At 32.8% G+C, this 21167-nt stretch overlaps 2 protein-coding genes and 1 long non-coding RNA gene across 4 annotated transcripts in view; 1 reads left to right on the top strand and 2 right to left on the bottom strand.

Moving 5' to 3' along the window:
• The window catches only part of LOC108744967, a 126364-nt gene that overhangs the window by 2763 nt on the left and 102434 nt on the right, over positions 1–21167 (bottom strand). The gene's annotated exons all lie outside the window — the stretch shown is intronic.
• LOC108744854 (Hermansky-Pudlak syndrome 3 protein) lies at positions 7–5228 on the bottom strand. 2 transcript variants are annotated; one of them, XM_018480814.2, is made up of 13 exons: positions 4654–5227; positions 4314–4594; positions 3921–4194; positions 3662–3855; positions 3270–3528; positions 3032–3210; positions 2804–2949; positions 2451–2741; positions 2260–2365; positions 1964–2196; positions 1591–1891; positions 744–1524; positions 7–685 (listed from the first exon to the last, which is right to left on the bottom strand). In XM_018480814.2, exons 1-13 carry the CDS (start codon positions 4862–4864, stop codon positions 393–395), a joined length of 3549 nt encoding a protein of 1182 aa, XP_018336316.1. In that variant the 5' UTR covers positions 4865–5227; the 3' UTR covers positions 7–392. The 2 variants fall into 2 exon arrangements, with proteins under 2 accessions (XP_018336316.1, XP_025834263.1); XM_025978478.1 differs by lacking the exon at positions 7–685 and having other exon boundaries at positions 860–983; positions 1045–1524; positions 4654–5228.
• LOC108744902 (growth/differentiation factor 8) overlaps positions 8047–21167 on the top strand; it is a 31117-nt gene continuing 17996 nt past the window's right edge. The window contains exon 1 of the mRNA XM_018480867.2: positions 8047–9156. Coding sequence (XP_018336369.1) covers positions 8565–9156 — 592 coding nt within the window. The 5' untranslated portion in view covers positions 8047–8564. The remainder of the gene's footprint in view (positions 9157–21167) is intronic.

Consider the following 21167-nt stretch of genomic DNA (forward strand, 5'->3'; position numbering starts at 1 on the left):
AAAAATTACAAATACACAAACTTTAAAAACATTAATTATGAAAATATCACATACATTTTCCTTTTTAAAACATTTTGCACGAAGACTGCAGCGAAATTAAAGCATCATTTTTGTGTTTTCAATTTTAAAGTCTAACATTTAAGAACGTAATAAATTAAAACGTCAACAGGTATTCGTTTGATCAATAAACACTACTTATTTTGTGATAAAATTTACGTACATTAGTCATACTAATTTTGTGTGCGCTTTATTTTCGAAATCTGATTAAAACTGTGATATGAAATTTAATTTTTTAATATTAATGTATCAAAAATATGTAGTACGAAATAATATAAAAGACTAGCTTGTGTTCACCTGTTGAAATTTCAATTATTGATCTTGCTTTATATGTATTACAAATTAAGAGTACACAAAAGCTGCTGCCCAGTGGTAGAGATAAGCTTTTTAATTTGATTAGCGTGCATAGTTTCTTTGCAGATGGTTATATAGGTTCCATAATTTTGAATTTCGTTCAGCATTGGACCAATATTACTTGCTAAATCGTCAGAACCTATGGTCTCTTCAGTGACTGTTGTCACATCTTCATTTTGTCCTTTTTCTCCAAAGTGCTGAGTCGTTACTGGCTGAGGAAACACCTGAAAGAGCTGTTCTAAGTTCATGGTCGTTGCCACATAAGTTAAGACTTCTGAAAGCAAAAAAATTGTATAATAATCTACTTGAAATAAGATTACGTATTTGATTACCTTTTAATAGTTGCTTATAAAAATCGCATTCTTTAGTAAATTCTTCGTCTAAACTCAGTTGAATGATCTTCCTTTGTATGGTGGCAATCAGGAGTTTCCATTCGTCAGTTTTATTAAAATGATCTTTTCCGTATTGGAGTAAACACTCTGGACATCCGTTAATGAGTCTGACAACAGCTTCGTTCACTGGCATCGTTATGATCTTAAGACTTTCGTGACCTATGAGATTCTTGTTGAGGTCTAAAAAAACACTGATTTCGTTAATAACGTTCTTCGGTACGATCTGACTGCATAAAATTGCCTGTAACTTCTTCAATACTTTTTTAGCTTCTTCGTTGACTTCCTCATCTTCGGTTTTCGTCAAAAAAGGTGACATCTTGTCCAAATATTCGTGTCTTAATTGGGAAAATAAATAATTTTCTGGTGGTTTTGGTCTTGGCCTGTCTTCAAAATGAGTTATATTGACGTTGTTGTACTTGAAGGAATCTTTTTCAGTCGCTATTTCTTCCGTTTCGTCATTTTCATTGGGGTCCCCCTGCATACTCGCAGTTTCCTGATTTTTGGTGGTTCTGAGATGAAGAATTTGGAGTTGCGACAGGTACGACCTTACTAGGATTGTGATGGCTTCTTGGGTCGAACGGTCATATACAATTTTTGGTAATTCTTTGGTCTCGTAGCTTGCAAAGTAGGCCTTCAGGTACTGCTCCAAGACCATCTGGAGTACTTTACCGGCACACTGGGCTTCTTCCCCAGTTCGTGAAGGAAGATATTCGAGAAATAACTGCAATACAGATACAAAATTTAACGATAGATTTGTTTAAAACTTAATTATTTAATTATCACAAACCTTCAAGATTCTGTTCAAAGTGACGTTCCTCCTATCCAGAATCAAAGAAACTAAAACATCTGCTAATACTTCTGGATTCGAGGACATCATAAGGGTGGCTAGTTCAGACAGGGAAATTTTTCCTTTGTTTCTGTTCCCGTTGTTCCCCATGTCAAATAATAATTCCCAATTTTCTTCCAAAATAGTGTAAAGCTCTTCCCTATTCATGTCGCTCAGGACAACATCCGCTTCTTGAATGTTACACTGTTGGATGTAAAGTAATGCAAGAGCTAACGACTTCTCTTTAGAACCCTGAATTTTCCTGCAATGAAAAAGTTATTGATTAAAATATTTGATGATTTTAAAAACTAATATCTAAAACATTATTACTTGCCCTTTGTCTCTGCTGGTAAGTATGTTGATGAATTTAGACGTAGAGTATTCCCTGAGAGCACCGCTTTTCAGGACTAAATGGGGAATGTCATCGAAACTATGCTTTTCAAATAAATCCAGAATTTCATCTATAATGTTGTGCTTTATGCCCGACTTAATTAAATAATCTACGTCAGAACTACTTTTCAAATTCAACAGTGTAGTTTTGAAATAGTGGATTAGCCCTTTTGTAATCTATAAAAGACAAAAACATCTTTAAGAATTTTTAAGCAACCAGTCATTTAGTAATTTATTTACCTGAATGTTGGATTGTTCCTGGAGCTTTTTCACGCGTTTAAGGACTTCAAAGGGCTTTAGTCCAGCCATTTTATAATATGGAATGCACAACACGTACTTAGGGCTCCTGTAAGACACGTACAAAATAAATTAACAAAAACAGGTAAAAATAACAACAACAAACTGTCATATGCACTATAATTTGGACTTACAAGATATAGTGGTCTCCCAGAAGAGCACATGAAGTCCTATAGGTCTCTCCCAGCTCCTCCCAAAGCTTTTTAGAAGGTTCAGCAAGGCATACTGATTTAGAAGATGAGAAATTCCACCTAATTAACAACAGACTGTTCCTCAAGATCATATGGGCTTCGCTCATAACATGACAATAGGTTTGAGGAGAGGCAAACTGGTGGGAATTTGCAACGATGGAGATGTCGTCAAAAATGGTCTTTGCAGATGGTAATTCGAGAGTATACAAAGTCCAAGCAGAAATTGTAGAACCGCTAAAAAGGGATAAAAGAAACTAATACTAGATTATTAATAAATTAGTAAATTAAAAAAGTACCTGCTGTTCGAGCCCACAGAATGAGTGGGAGAATTATCAGCATTCGCCAGAAGAACTAGGAAATTTTCGGAAAGCAACATTTTTTCTATTCCCAGAAATGGCCTAAGGCCTACCATGCAAATACAGTCGTCTACAGAGGGACACGCCTATAAACAGAGGAGATTAACCAACAAAACAGAAAACAACAGTTTAAACCCCTAAATGTTATAAAAATTACTTAAACCTTACCACATTTATATTATCCACGACTTCCAGGCTTCTGCAAAGCTGGTGGCCAGTTCTGAGGGTGTACGATTCCAACCCCGTTTCGGTCAAGGCGTGCAAAAGATAATCTTCCATTACGATACTATATACGGGGGCAGTAAACGGATAAACGCAAATACAGTTGTCTTTATCCAATGATGAATCTAAAAAAAAAGAAAAAATATACACAATTGTTTAAATTGTGGTGTAACAGTCATCTTACCATCATCGTTGAAATGATATAAATAACCCTCCTGTTGGGTTGTTACCATGAACGCTACCCCTTTCAAATGTTGCCTGTAATTACTTCGAAAATAACTTTGGTGCGTTTTATCTGACGTTTTATCCACATTCTCGACGTAAAGGGGCTTCAAAACGATACATTTAAACTCTTCTACAATTTGATTTTGCGCGTTTTCAATCAGCAAAGGCCTAAGTTTTAGCTGAACTAGATTCACTGCATGACAATTTGGAATTCTCTTCTACAAACACAAAATGAAATAAATAAAGTTAATTAAAATTTTTGTATTTATTTGAATTTATTTAAAAATATTGACGATTAATCTAATTCTAAATGACGTAATGTTAATGTTTATAAAAAAATATTGTATTTACATCAATCATTGGTGAAGTTGATAGAATATTCACTCCCATGTCCCTGTCTGTATATGTGAAGGGGTTGTTTTTGTGTATTAGACTGTTACTTTTCAAAATACTTGGTAAATTAATCGTAATTCGATCTCTACTTTTAGTTGAAGATTCTTTTTCCAAAAGTTTTTTGTAATCCACTGTTACTGAGCTATCAAGACCTGCAACAAGCAAAAAACAAAAAATTACAAATAAAACCGAAAATTGCCTTTTAATAATAACTTACAATTTAAGCCAAATCCACAAGCAAGGGCGTCGTTTTGGTCTTCGTTATCTGTGCTATCATTCGAGACGATTTTGAACATATGTACGCTTTGTCTGCTAATGTAAGCGATGTAATTTTCGCAAATTGCAATTTCATTTGGTATAAAATTTAATTCAATTTGTATGGGACATTCTTCAAAATCAATAAACTTTAGTTTAGAAATGTCATGAGTTTTGATATGAAATAGTTGAACAGTTAGAGTATTGGCTGATAAAATTAGAATGTTACCAGACACCTGCAAAACAGAAAAAGAAAGTTTCGTTATAACTCTGTTAGAACAATAGTTATCAAAACTTGTAGGTATTATATCAGACTTATATATATATTTATAGACTTTATTGTAACTGTACATACCTGGCAGCAATCCACCAAGGTGGGGTTTTGACGAAGAGGAATCTCAATCATTTCTAAACTACCTAGTTCTGATTGGTTGGTGGTTGGAGTCACACGACCAGCAATGCGGGCTCTCATGGGTTGTACCATACCACATTCAGAAGAACCCAAGCTGACTCCACTACTGGTCATTTTAGATTGTTGTAGAGCAGCTACACTGTCCCAGTTGACATACACTCTCACACTGTTAGACTCTTTATACTGACGTGAAGTTTTTGACTCCAAAGTAACAATAAAATTACCTATAACATAGAAAGATGGAAATATTATGACAAAAACTAATTTATTTGACCAGACATACCGTTGATACAATGTTGAATTTGTCTAACATGATCAACTGTAGGAAATGTAAACAATAAGTCACCGTCACTTTTTAAGTCTCGCACTTCAACACAGTGGCTTGATAAAGCCAATAATAGACGATGAGGGGGTGCTACCGAACTAGCAGTGGGTTGTTCCACTGTTTGGATGTGCTGACTTGCAAAATTGTGAACCGAAATTACGTGAACCATGTTGAATGAATGATAAGTTGTTTGGAAGATTTGAGGTTAAGTATTAATTAAATTTACTTCGACATTATTTAGTTTGAAGAACACGTATAATAACACGCCTTACGAATTCTTTTTATACTGAGATTCTATCTTCTTTATAGAAGAAGGTGTGGTGCCCTAATTTCATATCGATTTTTTGTTTTATATTTTTAACAGGCACGTAATCTTTTATTTCTACCATATTGTCACTAGTTACACTTTGTCTACTACATTTTAGAAACAACCTTTATTCTTATTTACATGAATTATTTAGAGGCTTTTTAAAAGTTATAAACAAATTTGTTCACTTTTTGACGTTTGGCATTCAAATCTCTTTAAATTTTTTCATTTGAACTATTATGCGTGTTTCATTTGAACTACTGTGTAGTTGATATGCATCGCTCATACTACTATTGAATTCAAACAAAATATGGACAACTAGTGATAAAATCCTATTGAACTCATTACAAATAAATATAAATAATTTCTGCAATTAACGAAGCTGAAGATGATTAAAGAAATTACATACTAAACTACTTAATTTTAAATGTTCTGTTAAGGAAATGTTCAACTTTGAATTTATAAAACAAATTTAAACATTTCTTAAACAAATTCAAAATAAAAATAAAGTGCGGTATAAGCGATGATTTCCTGTTTAACTGATTTGACTTAGAATAATGGGGAATATAATGTTTATAAATTAGCTGCATTTAAATTGATGCATTTTTGGGATAACTTCTCGATTTTTAACTCAAAATAGTTAATCATCCGACAGTGACGAATGGCAGGAGATTAAATTATCAGAAATTGACTCAAATTTATACGATTTTTAAAGTTGCATTTATTCAAATCATTTATATGGAATTAACTTATTTTCACTCCTTCTCCAATACATGTACAAGTTTTTAAATTCATAGGAAACTTTTGGAAATTTAAATTTTAAATAAACGAATGTACTTGGTTGTTGATTTAGCTGTGATTTATAATTGCATACATACGCTGATGATGTAACATACGATAATTAAATTTGTTCGGTCAAATTAAGTACATATTTTTATGTTAGGATAGAATGCACGAGCTCTTAACAATCGATCGCTATATTATTCTGATTTTCAAGAAATAAGTTGATGACATGGCATGTCATTAATTTACCGAACGTTCATTTGAAAAGCAATAGGAATAAATAAATAGCGAAACGGAATTTGAAAATAAAATTACTCAATCGACATGGATGCAACTTAAATTTATTTAAATTGGTATCTATTTCTGGTCGAAAAAGTATATACGCATTTAAATGTGACACGTTTTCATGTTAAGCGAATAAAAACTAAGAACCCCATACAGTTACTGGAGTTGTCATTCGTAACAACAAAAATAATTCAATTCGAACGGATATACCCCTAAAGTAAACATAAATTTCTTACGGTTTTCTTGTAACTTTAGGTAGTAAAATAGACCGAAATTTAGTAAAGTAATATAGCCTTCTGTGGTGGGGCTTATTAACTCTAATAAGTATTTCATTTAGGAGTTTTAAACTTTTTAATATATACGTAAATCGAATTCATCAGAATATTAAGCCGTGCAGAGGGTCAAAAAATGATTGCAACTCCCACAAGCGGTGATAAATATACTTAATTAGGTTAATTTAAGACAAATAAAGACATAAGTTTGTATATTTATAATTGATTTTGGTTTGGAAGATCTAGCAATGTTAGTGATCACCGTCCGTCCTTCCCTCAAAAGACACCCCTTCAAATAATCCCTAAAATGTGAATTTTTACTAATCGTTTTTGATTTTCTTATAAACAACCACTAATTATTATTGTTTGTTCATGCGTATTGTTCATACACACCATATCTACTAAGTTACTCACTGCCAGTGTGTTGTTGCTTGATTCAAGTATTATTTTGATCGATAATACAAGTCATTAGCGCAATGGAAAACAATAGGATTAGTGTTTATGCGAATCTTTGCAAAAAAACATGCAACTGAAAAATAATAAATTTTCGCGGCGTCGTGAATATTGTAAACTGTTATTGTATGATTTCACCTACTGTGACTAACAATAGCAATTTCACCGTTTCAAATTAATCAGTTCCGCGAAATTTATTTTATTTTTAAAAAAACTTAACTTCGCTAATTGCCTAGGCGCCTGTGACAATGTTTCAAAGTAAACGTAAATTACTTAAACATGTAATCATTGTAAACACACACAGAGTGTTCAATAAATAAAACGTATAAAATTAAGTAAATTAACTGTCTATTTATCGCCTCGCATTCGTAAAAAATTGCTGTAAACTATATAAAAATAACATTAATCGTTTATCAATAACATTAATAAACTGTGTAAAACTTAATACCTGTTAATTTGTTAACGTGAATTTTATTTAATTTTTTATATATTTTCTCCTAAGTTACAATGTTACAAGTCCGCAAATTTCTCTCTTGGCGGCCCGTAGTCGTTGGGCCGCGAGCGCGTCTATTGAAACGAATCTTCGGTGAACATACCTAACTTTAAGCATCAATTTGTATTAGATTTAACGTTTTAATGAAGTGCAGCATTAAAAATAGGTAATATAGAAGGTATTTGGCACTTAATAAACAAAATTAGAGAACAAATTTAGATTTTAGTTCAGCCTTTGCAACAAAAAAGAAAGAAAACTAATTGAATACTTTTAAAGCAATACAAACTTCGGAAAACATTTTCCAGTTTTCCACGACTTATATTTACAAATAGTAGAGCGTTGCTTTTAAAATCAGAAAATATATCATATATAATTAATTTCAAGTAATTAATTTCTATACATGCACATGTATAAAAATTGAATTGTCTATCTGCAACATTGACGTAACTGTTTTTTAAGCTTATGTGGTTATTTGTATGCTGTTAAGACATAACTTTTAAAAAAAATTGTCAGTTTGTTTGAATGGACTTCTCAGTGCTTTACCGAAAGAATTCCCTGTAATTGGTAGGGTAATAACGGCACCATCGTACCTTAGATACCTTAGGGTGGTTATGATTGACTAATTAATGTACCTATATGTGTATTATACAATAATAAGGTATACATATACATTAAGTGTGTGTGTGTGTGTGTGTGTACGTTTAGTAAGTAGTTGAGATTGGAGTGAAGTTTACAATATGCTCTCTCGACGGCGGACATGGAGTCCGTCCGTGCGACTGTAGACGATATAAGACGGCGCACAAAACCCGGACCTCTCAGTGTTCATTTTCATGTCTCTGCGAAGGAGTCGGTGAAATATTCATCGGAACAGAGCGATCGACGACGACGTCAAAACGCGCGAACCCCCCCAAAAGACGTCCCCGGGTGGCTCTGGTTTTGAAGTGTTTAAAAAAATTAATAACAATCGAAATTCGAAGTGCTAAAAAGGAAACAAAGTTGTGATTTTTTCTTTGGCGACTTCTCCAACAGCCCCCCATCGTTCAGGAGACGGTACGAAAAAACTTTTTTACGTTTTATTTTCTTGCCTGCCTGCCTTGTCTTGACTAATTTTGGACGGGGGTTCCCGGAACTTTTCATAAACTTTGACGTGTGCTTTTCAACTGTTGTTCTTCCAAAAATGGAAGTCGAGATGTCAGTTGCGAAACCGTTTGGCTTTGAAAAGACGCGTTTTGGCCACGATTGCCAGTAACCTGAAAAGTTCGAGAAGTCGACCAGGATGGTCGAAACTGTTCCCAGCACGTCCCTTCTGCGTCCCATGAACGCTCCAATTGTTACGTCAACGTGTAGCGCGATGTTTTCCGAATCGTTTCTCTTCCTTCGACAAAACAACCCCTTGTCGCGACTGGCGGTGCAACGGCGACTACGTAAAACTCATCACCACAATAACAGTACAATTTTGTGGCATCATACGGTGATTGTGATGATAGTGTTGGTGTCGACGGTATTGCCCATTTCATGCGACCGATTTACGAACAGATCTACCAATAGTATAGATAGCAAAAAGAGTAAACATTTTAGTGAATTCGAAGAGATAACGGCGAGTCCGGGTTGTGGCTCCTGTCGGGTGCGCGAAGAGATGAAAAACCGGAGCATACAAGCCATCAAAGATAACGTATTGCAAAAATTGGGTTTATCGAAGGCGCCAAATGTCACCACCAAGTCCATACCCGCTCATCTTTTGGCACTCATCGACCAGGGTTACGTCGATATACAGGGCGATGCGCCCTTTCAACCGGGACCGTTCGTTAGCGAGGAAGAAGATAATTATCACGTTCGCACCGAGAAAGTTGTCACCTTTTCACAACCATGTAAGTATTATTTGTTTCACAAGAAGCAGTCCCATACCAAATATGTCTTTAAAAAGAACGAATACGAGTTTTTCTAACTACGGTAACGGACCGACGACATATATTTAAGTATGTAAGATAACTTCACGTGTGTGCGTATTTAGCTACTTGAAATAGCTCCCTGCCCGTGTTACAGAGGGTCCTTGTAAAATTACACGTACTTACTGAAATAAACGAATTTCACTTGAATTGGTTTGCTTACTCAATTCATACAGAGCGTTCTACTTTTGTACTGTAATTTACGTAATTATTTCTGATTTTTTATTTATTTTAAAGAGGTACCCTAAGATATAAAAAGCGCCTATATTTCTATCGAAGTATCGATTCGTACCTTACGTTAGTCAATCAGTTGCAATCGATTTTCTATCGATTAGCCGCTAATACAATCATATGTAGTAGATGATAATCATACATGATTAATTATATTAGTTGTCATTTAGTTAATTAAGTTAGCATGAGTTTCTAATATTTCAATTAATTTATGATATTACTTTAAACACTTTATATCTTCAGTTTAGGTGACTCTTGCGTTTCGTAGCTAATGAACAATTAAAAGTTAAAATTATCACTCGGTCCCAGTAGGGGATTCTATGACATTAATTCTTCCTCTAATCGTAAGTGTGTAAGTAGTAAGAAATTCCTTATTTTTTTAAAAAAATTGAAACGTTAAAATCTACTATAAAGTTTGGGTAAGCTTCCAGAAATCCTGTTCTGTCTTTTGTTTTGTTTAACACATATTTTTGGAAGTATATCATAGGGATGATTCATATCATCATCATCATAAGGTTGTCAGTCCTAAGACTCTTTCCTATACTGAGCTAATCTTCGTATTTCCTAAAACTAGAACATCCGGCATTCTTAACTATTTCCGAACAGTAATCTAATCTAGATCTATCTCTACTCCTCTTAACTCCTGTTTCTGCCTCTATCATGTCTCTGACTAGGGCCCTTCATGTCTGAGAAGGTGTTCTACTAACCCAAATCACCTATTTCTTATTGACTTCCATAGAGTCTTGTGTGATCCATATAAGGGAAGGAATTACAGCATTCCCTCTCTGGTACGAATTGCCATCTCTAGAAATGGGGTGGTGTACTTTCTTCTCGATGCCTGTATATAATTTTTTATCATACCTTCGTCCAATATGAGCGATTCTTCCCGATTTCAGAGAAGAGATATCTTCCTAGGTTATAGATCGCAAGAAAATTGCCCCAGAGTCGAAAGTGGGGGTAGAAATCACGTGGCGGAAAATACTTTCATAATAACAATTAAATGTAATTTTTTTACCAGGGAGGTAATTTTATGATTTCATCCCTGAAATCCGGGAAACACTTACGAAATATACTTATTTTTCAAATTTTCCAAAAATTTTCATAGAAATATTTTTCAAAATAATTGGTAATATTCGTTCAGAAAAATGTTCTTACGAATGCATGACACAAATTTTTAAAACTGGATAAAATTTTCACGAATTATTCATAAATTTATCTGCAAAATTTGGAAATGCATTATACAAAACAATTTAAAGGCAATCACGTTTCAAATTTTGAATTTAATGAGAATTCTTATATATAGTTGTAGCATTTGCTCTGAAAATTTACGAAAAAACAACTTATATATTAAATATTTTGGATTATTTTTATGTTTAAAAATTTTCTGCGATTTTATTAGTAGTAATTTTTAAAGTTTAAGCACAAGTAATCGCTTAAGTTATCGAGCAATGCTCTTAATCTATAAAGTGATACTGTTTATGAATTATCAAATAGTTTCAGTTTTTATCAATTTCTTGATTATGTTCACTTTTGGCTCTAACTACAATAAGTACATATATACATCCATATGCTTTAGAATAATCGATGTATTTTAACTATTTTAGTATTTTTTTAACGATTGATATATTTTCTTTTCGAATTCATCTCGTAAAGAGCCAAAATATCAGAAATGTTATTTTGCACGTATCTCATTCTGTTTTAACCCAGCCTTTATCACTATCATTAGATTAGTAAGTGCCCTCCTGATACACGCGGGTACACGATTACATTTTCTAATTTTTTTTTTTGGTACTTTAACGTCATTACATAAAACGCCGACTATGCATTACTAAGTGCTATGATAAAATTAAAAGTTAACACAGTTGGGTCAAGCACCACGACTCCCGATAAAACAATACGAACGTATTAATGTATTTTTATAATAATTTTTTAATCACGTAATGAGTACTAATTATGTACTTTTATCTCCACGAGAAGGTAAAACCAAGCCGAGGGTTCGAGCACAATAATTAACCATTGTATAACATCGTTTTTTTTTTTGGTGTTTAATCTTATTTTTACTGCTCTGGTGCATGTGTATATCTCCTTCTCTTTCTCATCTGTGTCACTACATATGCATAGACATGCGAGGGGGACACATCAACTGGGCCTAACTCACAGCAAGTTATTTCAAAATTTACTCTGATAAATAATCATTTATTATTATTTGAATGTTTTGGACACTAGAAATAATTTTTATTTTATTTTGTGTCGAACTGTCAGAGATCAAGACGTTTTTTTTTTTCTGAAAATTTGAATGTATTTTTTACAAAAATGATACTGAGGCCCAGTTTACATTCATGAACAGGCCCAAGAAGGATGAATTGTTTAATTGTAACAGAGATTAACTACACAACACCAATAAAAAAGTTTACAAACTATTAAGGAATAGGCAGAGCGACATTGTTTCAATTAAATGTTTTTGAAAATAAAAAACCCTAGAATTTATATACGAAAATCAAAATGTGTTTGTGTTTATTTATCAAACTATTAAAAACCTGTAAGCTCTACAGAGATATAAAAATATCTGTGGGTAGGTTTGGGTAAATTACAAAACTTTTGGTGTGTTTTACTGCAATTTAATATAATTTTTCGATAATTTAGGGACCAGCGACGAGTCTGAATTTTTTAAATTTTTATTTTGTGTAAATGTGTTCTTGAAGCCTATGTATTAAGACGTTTATAACAGACATCAATATATCTTTTGTTGTAGATACCAAAATTGAAATGTAGTAAAAAACTTTCGAAGTGAAATTACTGTTTTCATAATAATCCTGAAATATTTCTCGAAAAGATAATACAATTTGTTTCATAAATTTTCCTTAATATAATAACTTCCTGTCAATCAAGGGTAGATTGACAAATGTAATTATCTACTGACACGGAATAGTTGTAAAATTTTGTAAATTAAGTGACTAGCCAATTAAAAATTCTAAAATAATAATAGCTACAGGAAATATCTTGTTTGAACACGAAATATTTGTACAAGAAATGTGTGAGCAGTCTAAATTCTTGCACCCCAATGTAACTGATGTGTAAACAATTATGCATTATCAGTTAACAATTGTACTAGATACTGTCTGTTCTGTTATCAGTTCAAATGCTAAATTGATTCTAACTGTAATAAACACCAAGGGTTACAGATAACTACGTGCCATTTTAACCAATTAGAATTTATATTTCCACGGTTTGTTTATATTTAATGCACAACTACAAAATAAGGGTTGTTTTTGGGATAAATAAGAACACAAACTGAAAAATACTGTTATTATTGTAACATGTATTTTCAATAATAAATTGTTGATTGACTATTTGTAGACATTTACGGGGTGTTTGCATAAAATTTTCTTATGTATTTTTGAAAATTAAATTTAGAGTTTAATTATTTCTTAATTAGTGTTATACGCACAGTGTAAAAATTAAAAGGAATTAACGCGTTAGTAGTTACGAACATTTCTAACGTTCGATAATTGAAAAGTTCGCGATAATACTACTACACATATATATTTTATTATCTGCAGATTTTTTTTGCGCAAGATATATCACCAACTGCGTAAGTTTTTGACATTACGGAGGGATACACTTGCGATTAGATATGACATGCGATTTGGCACGCGACTTCTTTGAATTCTTACAAAATTGAAAGATAAAGATTTTCGCTAAAACTAGGTCATTCCTATAGTCATACAGATGTACATCATACACTATAATATTTAGCTGTTTCTTCTTCAATTTTCGTTTCTCTAAATACATTCAAAAAGCAAACGTACCATTTTATTATATCGGGTTGTTCGGAAAGTCATTTCGTTTTTTCCCGACAGAGGATTTAATTGTATTCTTTTGCACCCAACTTCACATTTAAGTCGTATAATTTTTATATGCTTTGAGAGCTCATATAGCAAGGCTTGTGTGTGAAAAATTCCAATTAATTCTACGCAGTAGTTTTTGGTTGGTGCCCTTTTAAATATGGAGAGCGATAAGCAGCATTTTCGACATATCTTACTGTTTTACTACAGAAAGGGTAAAAATGCTGTTCAAGCCAGAAAGAAATTGACTGATGTGTATGGAGAAGGTCTGTGATTCGCTTTTCAAACGTCACGAAAATGATCCGTTTTTGAAGCGCATCATCACTGGGGATGAAAAATGGGTTGTATACAACAACGTCAAACGTAAGAGGTCATGGAGCAAAAAAGATGAACCGGCTCAAACCATTTCCAAAGCCGATATTCACCAAAAAAAAGGTGATGCTGTCTGTTTGGTGGGATTTTAAAGGAATCGTTTTTTTTTGAGCTTTTACCGGATAACACAACGATTAATTCGGAAGTCTACTGTCATCAGGTAGACAAACTGAATGATGCACTTCAACAGAAAAGGTCAGAACTAATCAACAGGAAAGGTGTAGTGTTTCACCAAGACAACGCGAGACCTCAAACAAGTTTGGTCACTCGCCAAAAGCTTTTACAGCTTGAATGGGATACAATGCTACACCCACCATATTCTCCAGACCTGGCACCATCGGATTATTATTTGTTCCGGTCACTCCAAAATTTTTTAGACGGTAAAACCTTCACCTCAAATGAGGAGGTCAAAAACCTCCTCGATCAGTTTTTCGCCAGCAAAGACCAAAAATTTTATGAGCGTGGAATTATGCTACTACCAGAAAGATGGCAAAAGGTGTTGGACCAGAACGGTCAATATATAATTTAATAAAGTATTTGTTTATTATACGAAAACTGTCTTTCATTTCCACAAAAAAAAACCGAAATGACTTTCCGAACAACCCTATACATATAATTATTGCTGAGGGGGACTTTTCTTGTAATGATTTATAAATAATCGAGATGGAACATGTGACATTATTGTGGAAACTAATACAGGGGTTAGGGGTAGAAATAGAAAATTTATCTAATAATATTTCGAGCTAATTAATTTTACATACGTTTTTATTTGCTTATCGGTCCACATAACTAATTAAAATCAAATCACACTGTACATAAAGCGTAATTAAATAAATTCCCTACTGTTTTTTTTTAAGATTAACGAATAGTTGGGTATTGACTTCGAAGTGTTACGTTTTAATAATATATATGATAACAATAAATTCGATAATGTTGAAAATTATAAATAGGATAGTCGCGTAAATTATTTTCAATTTTTTTATCATCTTAGTTGCCCAAATTGACGTCAACTTTCGATTAAATACCAAAATGTACCAAAACTCATATGGGAAGTAGGTATCTCAAAATTTTTACCACTTTATATTGATTTCAAATTAACAGTATCCGAGTCTCGAAAACTTTCAGTGTTATCGTTACCCAATTTGGCTTTTCTTTTGTTATAACGATATATTTAAAAATTTTTACTTCCAATAAGTAAAGTACTCATATGCTTAAGAGTGTTTCTCTGGTTTAAAAACTGATAACAGAGAACTTCTGAGATTTCTTAAATTAATCTAGTTTTTGATTATCTTTTATATCAATTACTTGGCACTTGCCTCCACATGAAGCTGATTCTACTAGTTTATAATTGTTGTAATCAAGAAATAATTAATATTAATAAATAAAACGTTATACTTATANGAGATGTCATATAATTTTGAATTTTCTCTTAATCAAGCTGATTTGTTTATATAATCATAACGTAAACCATATGGTAGAAAGGCTGGTATTTTAAGTGGGTTCGTTTCAACCATGCAACGCCAATAACTTTGATAATGGGCTGTATTTCAGTTATCTTTTGTAATAGACGTTTATAGAACCAATGGCGCTTTTAGGCATCTGGTACATTCCAGAAAAAATTCCTAAATTCGATATATACGAAGTTTATTACACTGATATCAGAACTTGCCCTTAAGATGGGGCCAATGCGTATGGTTTGATAGGTGTGGCACATTCTTTCCTGAACTGTTTGGAAGAATGCTTTTAATAAAATTTACAGTTTTTGAAATATGCTATTTACTATCCGATATTCATTACGTTTTGGTGATTGGTAAACCACATATGTGAGTAGAATATTATCCTAAATTCCGAGTGTCAAGAAGATAAAACAACGGATATTCTCTGTTTGTAAAAAACATCATTTATCTTTTTTCTTTGCGTTCTTTTTAATCCGTTATCGAAGTTATTAAATTGTAAAAATCAACCAATCTGCTGCAAGTAAGAAGTAGGTTTACATTGAACTTCAACTATTATTCTTAACGCCGATTCGCATATGTCAACTTGCAGCAAAGAATCAGCGCTGCTTAAGTTTTTATAACATTTTAGTAAATTGTTCATTTATTTATTTAAAGACATAAAATTGTGACCGATTTAGATGCATTCTAGCTACAATTTTGCTGTGGAATTCTTAGAAAATTGAGACAATGAATATCAAACAGTTGTTCTTTGACTGGAATAATTTTACTCAAAATGAGAATAGCTACTTAATTTAACTACAGTCTTTCTTGCAATTAATTTTTAATATATTGTAAAAATACTCCGATAACGGACAGCAAAGGTGAGCAAATATTTATAAAATGTTATCATCAAAGGCGGTTGTTGCACTTCAAATCGTAAATCTCAAACTTACGCATTTGACATTTAGGATAACGAAAACAATTACACAGAACAATTGAAATCGGAAATACTGTACAAACTCTACAAAAAAAAATCAAGGGGCTGAACTGTAACAGTATACAAATTATGACGATATGATGGTCAAACTTATTGAAAATTTGGATTGTGGTAGTTCTTGTTAGTTTGTTACTTATTTAATTTAATTACTTGAAAGTCCTTTTTGTGATTTGGAAATCGGAAATTTAAGATAGTAAGGAACCAATGTTTCAGAGTTCAATTTGAAGTTAAACTTAATCATTAATCTAATCGTACACTACATAAACTGAAGAAGAAACAAAAAAGAAGAAGACGGTTCCTTGTTGGAACGGTTTGGGAATGTGTACATTTCCTGAACATGGCTTTCGATTTCCCGTACTTGTTTCCAGGCGTCTAGATCGTTAGTTTCTGTCAACGCGTATGCTGTCGTCAGTCTGGCATCAACGAATTGCTTTTGGCATTTAAGCCCAGTACGAACAATATATATACCTAATACATGTACATAAGTGAAAATGTAATAATTAATAATAATAAGAAAGGAATTATACATTTCTTTGTCTGCACTTTTCCTTGTTATGTCCCACGTTCTGAACTATCAAAATCTTTTGAACAATGTCTAATACCCTATAAATGTTTTAAATTGTACTAATTTTTCTATACCATATCATATTTTTCAAACGATTCATGTAGTACTTGTGAATATTGTATGAAAATAGTATATAATAAAATAGGAGACGAAAGATTAGAAAAACTGGCTGGTATCTAGGAAGTCAAATAAGTCAGGACAGAAGGAGTATGCTCAGGAACGATTAATTTAGAAATTCGAGAAAGATTGTTAAAGGTGTATGTTTGGAGCGCGGCGTTGTACGGGTACGAAACATAGACGGTGGGCGCGGCGGAAAAGAAAAGGTTAGAAGCGTTCGAAATGTGGTGTTTTAGGCGAATGATGAGGATAACGTAGATAGAAAAGGTTAGAAGGTATTAGAAAGAATAGGAGAACAGAGGACTCTGTGGAAGTCAATAAAAAATAGGAGAGATAGGTTGATATGACACCTTCTCAGGCACGAAAGTATAGTTTTCCTTTGGGAAGTAAGATGATATCAGGTCCTAGTAGTGATCGGTTTTTCCTGATTGAAATATATTTTCTGTTCAAGAAACCTTTCGGTAAATAACCTAACCGTTTGTCCTATGTATATTTTATAAAAATACGTGTTTAATAAGTTATGGTATGCTTTACAATACAATTTTGTTTTTTTATTAATTATTACATGTACGTATGCGCTTATAGCAATTACTTACGTATTAGAAACAATTTTCTAATGCAATCTAGAATCATGGCGGGGTTTTACGAGATGTCATATAATTTTGAATTTTCTCTTAATCAAGCTGATTTGTTTATATAATCATAACGTAAACCATATGGTAGAAAGGCTGGTATTTTAAGTGGGTTCGTTTCAACCATGCAACGCCAATAACTTTGATAATGGGCTGTATTTCAGTTATCTTTTGTAATAGACGTTTATAGAACCAATGGCGCTTTTAGGCATCTGGTACATTCCAGAAAAAATTCCTAAATTCGATATATACGAAGTTTATTACACTGATATCAGAACTTGCCCTTAAGATGGGGCCAATGCGTACGGTTTGATAGGTGTGGCACATTCTTTCCTGAACTGTTTGGAAGAATGCTTTTAATAAAATTTACAGTTTTTGAAATATGCTATTTACTATCCGATATTCATTACGTTTTGGTGATTGGTAAACCACATATGTGAGTAGAATATTATCCTAAATTCCGAGTGTCAAGAAGATAAAACAACGGATATTCTCTGTTTGTAAAAAACATCATTTATCTTTTTTCTTTGCGTTCTTTTTAATCCGTTATCGAAGTTATTAAATTGTAAAAATCAACCAATCTGCTGCAAGTAAGAAGTAGGTTTACATTGAACTTCAACTATTATTCTTAACGCCGATTCGCATATGTCAACTTGCAGCGAAGAATCAGCGCTGCTATTGGCTACATTTTTGATTGTTAAACATCCTAGCAGTAAACTGAATGGGAAAACGTTTCTTAAAATGTTTTTTTAAGCTGTTAAGTACCTGCCTACTTATTGAGTTACTAAATTACAATAATAATCAACCAATCGGGGCGCTTTTTCTTTACTGCAAGTAAGAAGTAGACGTACATTGTACTTCAACTATTATTCTTAACACCGATTCGCATATGTCAACTTGCAGCAAAGAAGCAGCGCTGAAATTAGTTACATTTTTGCTTGTTGATAACTCGATTGTGAAGCATTCGATCACTAAACTGAAAAGGAAAATGTTTCTTACAATTTCACTTACAATCTTATGATCTGCAGGCGTTTTATGAAAATTCGTTCTACTTATGAAAAATTAAGTAAAAGGGCTAGAGTCAAGACTAACTTGACCGGATTTAACTAACAAATATGTATGTTAAGCAACAATAATACAAATATATGTATGCTTTATGTAACAGTTTGCATGCTTGTGTGACATGATTATCCTACGAATAAATACATACTTAGATAGGTGGGTCAGGCGGTTCGGGAATATTCCTTAGTACTGCAATTGTAATAAACAAAATATATTTGTCATAAAGTATAGCGAATTCCGTCTCGCTGTCACCGCTATAGTTGCAGCTGTGTTATTACTATTATTATTGTTGTTGTTATTAATAATGGTAGTGTTAATATTGAAAACGGTAGTTTTATATGCGTTCCAAGAGTGCATACGTCCATATATACACAAGTGGCGAGTTACGGACTGAACTTCTATTAAATGTAATCATCTTTTCAAAAATACGACTAGGTATTGGAAAAAATCGTTTAAATTCTTTTAATCATCTACAAAACAGCCCTCAAATCAATATCTAATTAATTTATGCCAGCTGTGTAAAACTAAAAACTACAAGATATTGTGGTGTGCTAATAAATGCCTATAATCCAAAATTTTTAGAAAACGATTCGAAAAACCACTTATTAGATGAACCCAAAGCTAAAGAAACTATGGATTCCATTTCTTTCTCTTATTACAATGTGTAAAAGATCAGAAACAAAATGGGGTTGTAAAATTGTAAATATTTTGATATAAAATTATAGATGTTGATTTTACATCAATAAAATTATTTGCAACCCTATTTTGACTCTGATCTTTCACGATAAACAAACTACTTTGGCATTAATGTCTTTTTTCCAATTAAAAGGCAAATAAGGAAGCATATACAAGAACTATTAGTTGCTGAACTGAAGAAACTATAACATAAAGATAGAAATACTATGTCTCGATCACTTCAAACAGAAAAATACGAATCATACTTAATCTTTGCGGCTGGTGATATAGCGTAAACACCACTGTTAGTCTAGAAAAACTCCAATATTTCAAAAATTAGAAAATGCCTGCAAGGTTTTCTTAAAAAATATTTTATACTTAAGCGAGAATGTAGGAAACAACAAAAAGTATTTAATTGAAAAAAGTATTTTGAAAATACGTATTTTGCATTAAGCATTTAAAATACAAATGGGAAATCTATTTTGTACTTTACATTTGCAATAACAAATCAAAAAAGTATTTGCATTTTGTATTTAAATACATTTTGCACATCTCTGATAACAACATCCCCGGTTTGTATGTTCGGCGCACTTTTTGCCTTACCTATATATATGTGTGGTTTCTTGTCTCTGGCGCCATACACACCGCCCGGCTAATTATAATCGGCAATCTAATCCTCGATTCGTGGTGCATAACGTGGACATTCGCGCCCATTTACACGCACACACGTGTGCTCACTCTCGCGCACACACACACGAAACGCGACTTGTACCATATCTATTATTTATTATTATTATTATCATCGTTATTATTATGCACCGGCTTATTACTGTGATTAGTGTTGTTGTTTATTGCTATTTCGATGCATTTTCTTACGCTTTCCTGCGGTCAAAAACGAGAGCGTGCCCCATAAAAAAAAGTTTTGAAATACCTTATGTAGTTATTATTAGAAGGCGGCTGTGAATGTAATGCATACATATACATACAAACATGCATACGTGTCCACCTACTGGAGTACATTTAAAAATTTACTATACGAAAAAGTAACTTCAAAATATTTACTTCGGGGATTCCTAATTTGGGGATTACAGAGAGAAAAAGGGTTAGCTTAGGTTGGGTAATAATTATTTTAAAGAAAGTTTATTCGGTGGAATTATCTTCAATATTTGCAATAAAGAAAATGTAAAGATTTACATACATTCTAAGAATTGTTGTATTTGTATTTTTTTACTTGCGATTTTGAATTTGTCCTTTATGCCATAATAGATTAAAAAACTATATGAGTATAGAAAGGGTTATTTCGGTATTACTGAAAGATACTTCAATTTTATTTGTATGCACATTAATAAATCGAACAACTCACTCATAGTTTGGGGATGCTACGTGCGTGTCCTGTATCTTCTGTCACTTTTGCAAAATACAAATATAAACAAAAGAAAGATACATGACGTTTGTTCATATTAAGCAAATAAATAAATAAAATAAATAATTTCTTCCTTGCAAACATTTGCTTTGCTCCCTTATCACTTTTGTTAATAACACTTCCGATAATAACAGTGTACTTGTGTGTTAAGAGAAAAGAAATTGCTAATTAGTTAATTCTAGTTATGAATCTAATGATTTATTTTTCTACTTATACTCAACATCATAAGGTCGTCAGTCCTAAGACTGGTTGGACACGTACCTCCACTCTTTCCTATCCTGAGCTAAACTTCGAATTTCCCTAAAACTAGAACATCCCACATCCTTAACTATTTGCGAACAGTAATCTAATCTAGGTCTACCTCTACCCCTCCTAACTCCTGTTTCTGCCTCTAATATGTTTCTGACTAGCGCCCTTCATGCCTGAGAAGGTGTCCTACCAACCTATCTCGCCTATTTCTTACTGACTTCCATAGAGTTCTCTGTTTCTAACCTTTTCTATCCACGTTATTCTCATCATTCGCCTAAAACACCACATTTCGAACGCTTCTAACCTTTTCTTTTCCGCCGCGCCCACTG

This window comes from Agrilus planipennis, unplaced genomic scaffold (assembly GCF_000699045.2).
Source record: "Agrilus planipennis isolate EAB-ADULT unplaced genomic scaffold, Apla_2.0 scaffold6, whole genome shotgun sequence".
NCBI lineage: Eukaryota > Metazoa > Arthropoda > Insecta > Coleoptera > Buprestidae > Agrilus > Agrilus planipennis.